Source organism: Hipposideros armiger, unplaced genomic scaffold (genome assembly GCF_001890085.2).
Source record: "Hipposideros armiger isolate ML-2016 unplaced genomic scaffold, ASM189008v1 scaffold_304, whole genome shotgun sequence".
Lineage (NCBI taxonomy): Eukaryota > Metazoa > Chordata > Mammalia > Chiroptera > Hipposideridae > Hipposideros > Hipposideros armiger.
This window is the reverse complement of record NW_017731654.1, coordinates 1,211,712-1,221,850: the sequence shown is the minus strand read 5'-3', so window position 1 is coordinate 1,221,850 and position 10,139 is coordinate 1,211,712. Positions and strand designations below refer to the sequence as shown.

The 10,139-nt window shown below is 48.0% G+C and overlaps 1 protein-coding gene across 5 annotated transcripts in view; it reads left to right on the top strand.

The window, feature by feature from the left end:
* Positions 1–3,266: 3,266 nt before the first annotated feature.
* SPNS3 (SPNS lysolipid transporter 3, sphingosine-1-phosphate (putative)) overlaps positions 3,267–10,139 on the top strand; it is a 43,969-nt gene continuing 37,096 nt past the window's right edge. For 3 of the 5 annotated variants that reach the window (XM_019659805.1, XM_019659803.1, XM_019659804.1), the window contains exons 1-2: positions 3,333–3,568; positions 7,223–7,288. In XM_019659805.1, the coding sequence (XP_019515350.1) occupies positions 3,379–3,568; positions 7,223–7,288 (256 nt within the window). In that variant the 5' untranslated portion in view covers positions 3,333–3,378. Of the gene's footprint in view, positions 3,569–7,222; positions 7,289–10,139 lie in introns of all 5 variants that reach the window. The other 2 variants (XM_019659807.1, XM_019659806.1) reach the window with 2 other exon arrangements.

The following is a 10,139-nucleotide window of genomic DNA, read 5'->3' as shown; positions in this document are numbered from 1 at the left end:
TCACATTCTTGTTATATCGCCAGACTGGTTTTCTGTTTGTTTGCTTTAATTTTTTTTTTAAATTAAGGCAAAATTCACAGACAATTTTAAACATTTTAAAGCATGCAATTTGGTGCAATCTTGTGCAACACCTCTGCCTAGTTCCAGAACATTTTCATGACTCCCAAAGGAGACCATTAAGCATCCCCTCCTCCGCTCAGCTCCTGGAAACCACTGGCCTGCTTTCTGTTTCTACAGACTTAACTATTCGGGATATTTGGGATATAAACGGAATCGTAAGATATGTGACCCTTTGTATCTGGCTTCTTTAACTCAGCATGATTTTAAGGATTCAGCCACATTGTAACATGAATCAGGACCTCCTTCCTTTTTATGGCTGGATACACCACATTTTGTTTATAAATTTATCAGTTGATGGGCATTTAAATTGTTTCTACCTTTAAGCTATTGTGAATAGTGCTGCTATGAAAATTCATGTACAAATATTTGTTTGGGTTCCTGTTTTCAATTCTTTTGGGTATACACCTAGGAGTAGAATTGCTGGGTTGTATGGTAATTCTATGTTTGACCTTTGAGGAACTTCTAAACCATTTTTCACAGTGGCTGAACTATTTTACATTCCTACCAGCAATGTATGGGGGTTCCAATTTCTCCACATCCTTACCAACATTTATTCTTTTCAGTTAAATTTTTTTTATTATAGCCATCACTGGATATAAAGTGGTACCTCATTGTGGTTTTGATTTGAATTTCCTTAGTGACTAGTGATATTGAGCATATTGTCATATGCATGTTGTCCATTTGTATATCTTCTTTGGAGGATTATCTATTCAAGTTCATTGCTCATTTTTAATTGTTTTATTTGTCATTTTGTGCTTTATATTTTAATCAGAAATCATTTCCAACTTACAGAAAAATAACAATACGGGTACAAAGGAACCTGTATCATTTTTACCCAAGCTTTATTATTAACATTTTGCCCCTTTTGCTTTCTTACTATATCTATGTGTTATTTTTCCTGACCCAATCTAGAGTAAGTTGCGTACACAATGGCCCTTTACCCCTAAATACTTCAGTATAAAGGTTTCACTACATAACCACAGTATAGCTATCAATTTCAGTAAACTTGACACTGATATATTTCTTCTTAATCTACCATCTGCATTCCAATTTTATCAATGGATCCAATAATGTGCATTTCCCCCTACAGCATAGGATCCAGCCTACGATCTCATGTTGCACTTAATTATCACATCTCTTTCATCTCCTACAATCTGAAATAATCCCTCAGTCATTTTTAGTCTTTTATGACTTTGAAATTTTTGAATAATACAGTTCCTTTAAAAAAATAGTATTCCATACTAGTGTTCCATCCAGTCTAGCCATTACATTCCTTGGTATTTACCCAAAGGAGCTGAAAACTTATGTTAAGACCTGCGCACAGATGTTTGTAGCAGCTTTATTTATAATTGCCCAAACTTGCAAGCAACCAAGATGTCCTTCCATAGGTGAATGGATAAATAAACTGTGGTACATCTAAACAATGGACTATTATTCAGTGTTAAAAAGAAATGAGCTATCAAGCCATGAAACAACATGGAGAAACTTAAATGCATATGATAAGTGAAAGAAGCCAATCTGAAAAGACTACATACTGTCTGATTCCAACTATATGACACTCTTGAAAAGGTAAAACTATGGAGACAGTAACAAGATCAGGGGTTGGGAGAGGAAGGGATGAGTAGGCTGAATACAGAGGATTTTTAGGGCAATGAAACTACTCTGTATGATATTGTAATGGTGAATACATGTCATACATTTGTCCAAACCCATAGAATGTACAAAGCCAAGTGTAAACCCTAATGTAAACTATGGACTGTGTGTGGTAATGATGTGTCCATGTAAGATCATCAGTTGTAACACATGTCCCACTCTGGTGGGGGATGCTGGCCATGAGGGAGGCTATGCAGGAGGTATATGGGAAATATCTGAACTTTCTGCTCAATTTTGCTGTGAACTAAAATCACTCTAAAAAATAAAGTCTATTTAAAAAGTACTGTCCCTCAGTTTGGGTTTGTCTGATGTTTCGTCATGGTTAGATTTGGGTCATGGACTCCTGGTGGGAATCCTGCAGAGACAATGTTATGTGCTGCTCAGGGCCTCATGTGGAGATACACGATGCCCACCGCCCCTTGTTGGGAATGTTATTTTAATCCTTTGGTCAAGATGTTGCCTGATTCTTTTACTTTATAGTTACCCTTCACCTCCCTTGCTATTAATAAACAATCTGTAAATAGACACTTTAAGACCATGCCAATATCTTGCCCCTCACCAAAAATTTTCCCCTAGATTTTTAATCTATTGATGAGTTTTGCCCATAGGCTGTCTTCCTGTAGGCAGCCTCTTGCCATCTTTTTTTTTTTTAAATGATTTTATAGGGGGGAATTGGGGGAGGGGAATCAGGGAAGGGGAACAGACAAGTTGCTGTCCTTTTGTTCTTCAGTCTAGTTATGGAGGACGTCGCTTCACTGGCCCAAGTTGGTATTATCATTGCGCTCTTCCCGGGTGAGGCAGATTGGTCACCGACCTCTGGATGGCCGCTCACGGCTGCTCTTGGCAGCTCACACCGGCTGTCGGCCACACATGGTAGCTTATGGCAGCCCACTGCAGCAGGGGCTGCAGCCTATGCTGTTGCCGGCGACTCATGGCAGCCCAGCTCCAGGCCGAGCTGCTGCTCACCATTTAGCTGTAGAGGGCAGTGTCACTGGCCCTCATGTGGGATCCGAACCGGGGCCCTGCTGCTCAGAGCTGGCATCCCAACCCAGCTCTTAACCAACACGCCACTCGGCCGGCCCAGCTTCTTGCCATCTTTGTTTGCCTGCATGGGGTATAGGATAGGAGCAGGTGTTGCCTTCACTTACAGTCCAGACCAAAGTTGCTCTTCTGGCCAACACCCAACCTTCCTGATTTGACCTGTGTTCAAGTCCCTCTCACGTGGGCAGCCAGAGCCTCTTCCAGTAAGCAGGAAGGACTCTGGGAGATTCATCTCACTTCCTGTCCTATAAAGCTTCTCTTCCTCACTGCAGCCACACAGTGCAGGCTAGATCAAGGGGATCATAGTGTCCAGTCACCCAGGGTTTGAGGGGGCAGGAGCCCTCTTCCCCTTAGCAGGCCTTGGAGGCTGGGGATGGTGAAATCTCACCAGCGAATCTTGCGGTGGGCTCAGCAGGAACCTGTGATAAGATGCTCAGCAGTTAGGGCAGCTTCTTTGAGGTTGGGAGGCTGGGAGCCCACAGGAAGTGGCTCGGTGCAGGGCTGCTGGGCCTTTGCTGCCATACCCCTCCCAGATGGGAGCTGCAAGCTGACAAGGTTGGGGGTATGTCGGCGGAGTGCCGGGAGCCTGGGCCAGAGGGACCAGGTGGGCCCTCTGGGGCCTCGGGCTCAGGTCAGTGCCCCCCTCCCACCATGCCTGCCTCCTGGAGCCTGCCCCGCTGGAGAGCTTACATGGCTACTGCAGTGCTCTGCTATGCCAACCTCCTGAACTACATGAACTGGTTCATCATTGCAGGTGAGGAAGGGGACAGGCACCCTGGGCAGCCCCTGCCCATATATCCACTGGCTGCGCTGCCACCAGCCAGCACTGCATAGCCACGGTGGCCTTCTGACCAGCAAGCTTTCTTATTGTGGAGCATATCCCTGTTGTCCTTATGCCTGAATGCGGGGAGGACCAATTGAGTTCCCAGTCCAGCCCCAAGCTAAGAGTGTGCCCACAGGTGTGGGTGCATTATGGTGGGCAGGTGGCTGAGGATAGCAGGGAGGACTGGGCCTTCAGGCAAAGGCCTGGCGGTTCTGGGTGGAACTCTGGAGTGAGGTTGTGGGGGACAGGGCAGCCTGGCCCAGATCCCAAGCAAGAAGTAGCTTGCTGGGTTGTTCTGGGACAGCAGGATGCGTGCAAACCTTGCACATTCTGTCTTCCTTCCTGTAGGCCCCAGGGCTCAACCTTCTCTGTCTTCTTGTCATGCATTCATTCATTCATTCATTCAAGATTCAACCTTCTTTTCTCTCATTATCACTGATTCATTCAAGATCAACTGAGCATTAAATATAGGCAGTACCCTCTGGGTGGGCCTTGGGGACCCAGGGGAGGGGAAGTCAATCTTGTAGTTCCTGAACTTGGGAGTGACCACCTCATTGGGCAGAGTGAGAAGCTCATTAGTAAGACTCCTGCAAGGCAAAGAAATGCAGCCAGATGAGGGAGGCACCAACTGGTGTGGGGAGCTCAGAAGGAGCACCTGTTGCAGCTGGGCATCCCTGAGGCCAGGACACGAAATCATCAGTTACCAGCCTGGCACACCAGAGAGCAGCTGTGAGATGAGCGGGACTCAGAGGTTGCAGACAGCCCAGCCCCAGTGTCTGTCTTTGAGGAGCTCAGAGGGACAAGATGCTCTAATACAGGATAGAGCAGGGTGAGCATCAGCTGAGCAGCCCCAGAACCTATGACTGAGGGTTCTGGTAGAATTCACAGAAGAGGAGGTATTTGGTTTGGATCTTGAAGCCTGAGAAAATTGGCAAGGTGGGGGATGGGGGTGAGGTGAGGGCATTCAGAGAGAGGGGTCAGCATGAGCCAGGGCACATGGGGAGAAAGTGAATGCTCTAATCAGGTACAATGAGGCGGAAGAAAGCCCCTCTCAAAGGGGGTTTGGGTCCCGATCATAGTCTTCTTGGGTGCCAGGCTAGGAGCTTGGACTTTCTGCTGAAGCAATGGGGAGCCATGGAAAATGTCTTTAAATTGGGGGACCATAAACAGAGTTGAGGCCCTGATGGAGGCAGAGTGAAACAGGGAGGTTAGTTCAGAGGCTAATGCAGTGGATTAGGCCAAAGCTCAGGAGGCCCGAGTTGGAGTGTGGGTCGAGGGCATGGAGAAGAAGGGACGGGCAGGACACAGATGGGAGCAGGACAGTCATGGGTAGACAGCTCTTTGAGCCCCACAGGCTGGGGTCCCTGCTCTCACCTCCACTTTGGCTCGGCTGTCGGACCCTGCCTGCCTGAGGCCCCTTCCCTGTTAGGACTTCCTCTGGCTGTGTGAGAAGCAAGGCCATTATTGGCAAGGAGAAGTGAAACCAAGCTGAGTACCACAGGAAGTCTCCTGGCAAGTAGAATTCTCCTGTGGCAAGCAGCTCTTTGGGAGGCCAGAGTGACAGCTTCAAGGTAGAAAACGAGGCTGGGCCCAAGCCCCTGGAGCACCACAGGCTGGGAGGCTCCCAGGAGCAGACCAAACAAGGGAGTGAGTCCCCGTTCCTGAACATGGACGATGAGTGTGATTAGAGAGAATTTTTACTTAGCTATTTACTTTGCTTAGCTGCTTGTCTATTTTTCTATCCAATGAAGATGTCTTATTTGTGTAGTTAAACATATTAAAAGGGAAGGAAAGACATCTAGGTTGGTATGCCTGGATGCTGCGGCAGTTGGGCCCAAAGTAAACATCTAAACATAAATCTCTTACTTTGTTTTTCTTATTCTTTGATTTTTCCTCACCTGCTGGCAAGTCTTGGAGGTGTGGATAGGGCACTTTCTTTTCCACCATGTGGGCATTTCTGCAGGGCCCTAGGGGGCTTCTGCTCCCTTCTGAGACACTGGCTGCCTCTAGCTGGTATTCTAGTCCCAGCTCCCCCATTTCCAGCTGTACAACTGTGGCTGGCTAGAGCCCCTGTTTCCTCATCTGTGTAATGGGACAATGATAGTCCCTACTTCTTAGGGAAATAACTGTGTCCAGCTCAGGGCCTGGCCCTCAGCTATCTCATAATTCAGTGACAGCTATGACGGCTCTTTTTCATAATGACAGGGCTAGAGCCTCATGGCTCAGATAAGCAGGCACTTCAGACCCTAATTAACTCTTCTGAAATACACCAAAGGGCTGAAGGAATTTCAGAGACTGGAGCCTGGTCTCTGGGGGCCTGCTTCCTCTCTCTGCATTAGGCTGGGTGCCCACTGCACCTGCTTACAGCCTAGCAAGATCTTGAAGGGGCTTCAGAAACCTGGCTGGTGAGGAACAAGAGCCTGCCACCCTCAGGGAGGTGGGACCAAGTTCAGAACTATGTGGGATCTGTCTCTGAAACTCTCATGTGCAATCTCATGTCTGTGTGCTCACGCCTCTGGAAGAACATGCTTGTGTGTGTACATGTGCAGGCCAGGGCACACATGTCTTTGCATATGCATGCTCATGCATGTATTTGGATGTCTGTGAGTTTGTACATGAGCTGAGATACTGTGCTGCAGAATCCCAGGGACTTCCATTTACTGTAGTCTAAGTGAATAGCTGTGCACTGTGTTGCAACAGGGAGCTGCCAGTCACTTTGACTGTGATGTGAATGGCAGCCCTGACCATACAAGGTCTGACAATTAAGTTGGCGAACTTGTTGCAACGGTGTTGCTAACCTTTTCTGATATCAGAGGGATTATTCATTATGAATTTGTACCAGCTGTACAGACGGTTAACCAAGTTTACTATTTGGAAGTGCTGAAAAGGCTGCGTGAAAAAGTTAGACAACCTGAACTTTTCGCCAACAGTTCATGGCTCTTACATCACGAAAATGCACCATCTCACAAGGCACTGTCTGTGAGGGAGTTTTTAGCCAGTAAACAAATAACTGTATTGGAATACCCTCCCTATTCACCTGGTCTGGCCCCCAATGACTTCTTTCTTTACCTGAAGATAAAGGAAGACATTTTGATGACATTCAGGACATCAAGGGTAATATGATGACAGCTCTGATGGTCATTCCAGAAAAAGAGTTCTAGAATTACTTTGAAGGGTGGACTAGGCGCTGGCATCAGTGCATAGCTTCCCAAGGGGAGTACTTCGAAGGTGACCATAGTGATATTCAGCAATGAGGTATGTGGCACTTTTTCTAGGATGAGTTCGTGAACTTAATTGTCAACTCTTCGTAAGTTGATGCCTTTGGGATGTGTATTTCTGCGTGAGTTTGATGTGCACACATTTCTCTGTGTGCCTGCTCCTGAGAGAGAGAGAGAGAGAGAGAGAGAGAGGGAGAGAGAGGGAGAATTTGGTTGTATATATGTAGGGGAGAGGAGGAGAACAGTGGGCCTGGGTGCATGCCCTGTGCTGTGCTTTTCAGCTGTGGCGCAGTCCCAAATGAGGGGGTAGTTGCCTTTAGAGGCCTGGCGAGCTACTTCTCATTTCCTGAGTGTTCTCTGTCCACAGGAGTGCTGCTGGATGTACAGAAGTTTTTTCAGATCAGTGACAGCAGTGCTGGTTTGCTTCAGACAGGTAAGGAGCAAGTGCCAGCCCTGGAGCTGGGGCCCTGAGCTCATGCTGGGATGGGGTCTTTTGACGGGTCCTGTTGTGTGACCATCTTTAGCTGCTGGGAAACGGGGGCCAGGCTGAGCCCCACTAAGTCCCCTGGCAGAGGGAGGGGGCACTGAGGATGGTGGCAGTGGGTGTGAGGGACAGTCTGGGTAGGAGAAGGACATGGCATGGTGAGGCCTCATGCTTGAACAGCCCCTTCCAGGTTGAGTGTGCATGCTGCAGAAGGAGCAGAGGGAGCTGGGGCTGGGAAGGGCTCCAAGCTTCCGATCACGGCTGTGGAGTTGGTCACTCACCCCTTCACATTTGTTCAGCTCAGCTGGGTACTGGAAATTGGATGGAATTGAAAAATCCTGATGCCTGCTTTCTTCTTGGGGCCTTGAAAAATCTGACCACCAGGACACAGACAGACAGACAGACAGACAGAGACACTTGCCCCCAACATGGGTTCAGGTGGGGTCTGGGCCCACACGTCCCATTACAAGGGGGTCATGAGGCACTAACTTTTCCCCTATAGGTGCCTGGATGGTGACACACATGCATACGTACGCACACCCATATGTGTGCACACACTGCCACAACACACGATACACATGTGTGCACATACTCGGCCAGTAACTAGCACATGTGTGGTACCTCCTCCTTATAGTCCAGTATCTCAACCCTTAGAACGAGGCCCTCCAACTGGGGTATGGGGACCCCTGGGGAGACATAAAACCTTTCCAGGAGCTATATGAGCAGAGCTTTCTGAGAACCCATTTACAGAACCTCAAGCCAGTATGTTTCTTTCCTAAAATGGATCAGCCTGAGCACAGGCCTCTGGTTCTCTCTTACCTCCTTTTCAATAATCCCCCATCTACCACTTTAAGCAGGAAAGTACACCTCGCCCCCATTCTGAGTTTTGCTATGGTGCACTGCCCTGGGGTGGAACAACCTCCAGGGTGCCAGGCAGAGGGACCCCTCGTGGATGTTTGGCTTCTGCTGGGGAGTCCCTGGAAGCAGAGCAGACAAGAGTGTCAGTAGAAAGACACTGGGGATGTTTTTTTCCAGGCCACAAACCCATGGCAAGGCGCCAAACCTTATCTAGCTGTCCCACAGGGGTGTGGCAGTCTATTTATCTACGATTTAGAATGGGTGTCAGCACACGTATTTCAATTAAAAAAATAGCCAATATTTTAACATCTTTCTTAAAGACAACCAGCCTGATTTGTGTGATTAATTTGGCCAATAAAGACTGGATTTGCTTATTAGATTCTACGGCAGGCATTTCCCATAAACTGAATGAACTCTGTCTGCAGCCCCTAGGGAAATCACATTCTCTGTAACTATCTAAACGTATGATAAAAATGTTTTAAATGTCAGCTGAAAATGCACGAAGGGGTGCCTAGTTCTGTAAACTCTTTTAAGAGGCACCAAGTAAGTTAGCAGAGCCCTGCTTTTAGACCACAGGTCTTCCACTTGGTCCTCTCGGGCCTGAGGTTGGCAGCTGGGGCTCATTTTCCAGTCATAATTGTAGCCAAAGTGAAACCACCTCCATGCAATGCCCACAACCTTCTAGATTAAACAGACGATGGTAGTGAAGTCAATATTTCCCTTCCCTGGTTCTAACCAGGGTGAACGTGATGATTACTACAAGGCTGCCGCTAAGTGAGATGCCGTGGAAGGAGAAGTTTGTGTGTATGAAACCAGAGGCCAACCCTGAGGCCAACGATGTCCGGGGTTTGTGCTTCCTGCGCCGCTCAGCCAATAGGCCGACACAGGAGTTGGGTAATAGAACAAGCGTTAATTACCGGAGCACTGGTGGTCAGAGAAGGCAGTGGGTTAATATCTCCAAAAACTGCCTTTACGTTATCAGACCAGCTTGGGGCATTTCAGGGGAAATCTGAGCATCCCTCTAAAGGCTATGTGAGGTTTCCTGCGGTCGCATGGAGCCTTCTCTCTGGCAATGTGGCTCTCTGGTGGCATCAGCAACCCAGGAACAATGATGGGAGTAGCCTGGAAAAAACTGCTAGACCATTGAGATTGTGATCAATAAGCCTAAGGGTATTGATCATAAATTTCGGGGATAATTTTCTAAAATGGGGAATTGGGTGGGACAGGGGACATTCCGAGCTCAAGCCGCAGGGGGAATGATCTATTGTTAAGCTATAGGTAGGTCAAGGAAAGGTGAGGCCTGGACTTTTTGAACCAGGCCCTGCTTCCTGTATGGAAGAAGGAGGTGGGGTGGGGGGATGGGAAGGGTAAGGGGAGAATCTGAACGTGCGGATGTGTGTGTGTTTGGGAGTGGGTGAAGGGAAGGGCCATCTCTGAAGAAGTGGCCCAAAATGTGTGGGAAGGGCAGTGGGGCTGAAGGCCTGATGACCAGGCTTGTCTCTGGTGACCTCAGGCGAGTCTTTTCACCTTCCTGAGCCTCCAAGCAATGGCCCAAAGACTCACCCTGCTATCTGTCCACAGGGCTGCAGAATAGAGGAAACTGATGACTAAGAGAGGGCTTGGTCAAGCTGTAAGAGTGGGGCAGAGGATGGGTGGGGAGGAAGCAGTGGTTAGGACCCCATCCTCCACCCCAATGGGAGAGAGATGCTGCTGGAGTTAGGTAATTGATTAATAATAACTTTTTTTTTTTTTAGTTTCTTTTTTTTAAAATTGGGGAATTGGGGAAGGGGAACAGCCAAGTTGTTGTCCTTCAATCTTAGTTGTGGAGGGCGCAGCTAGCTCAGCTCCAAGTCCAGTTGCCATCTGGCCGCCTGTTGGCAGCTCAGGGCCACTCAGCTCAAGGTGCCGTGTTCAATCCTAATTGCAGGTGGGTGTAGCCCAC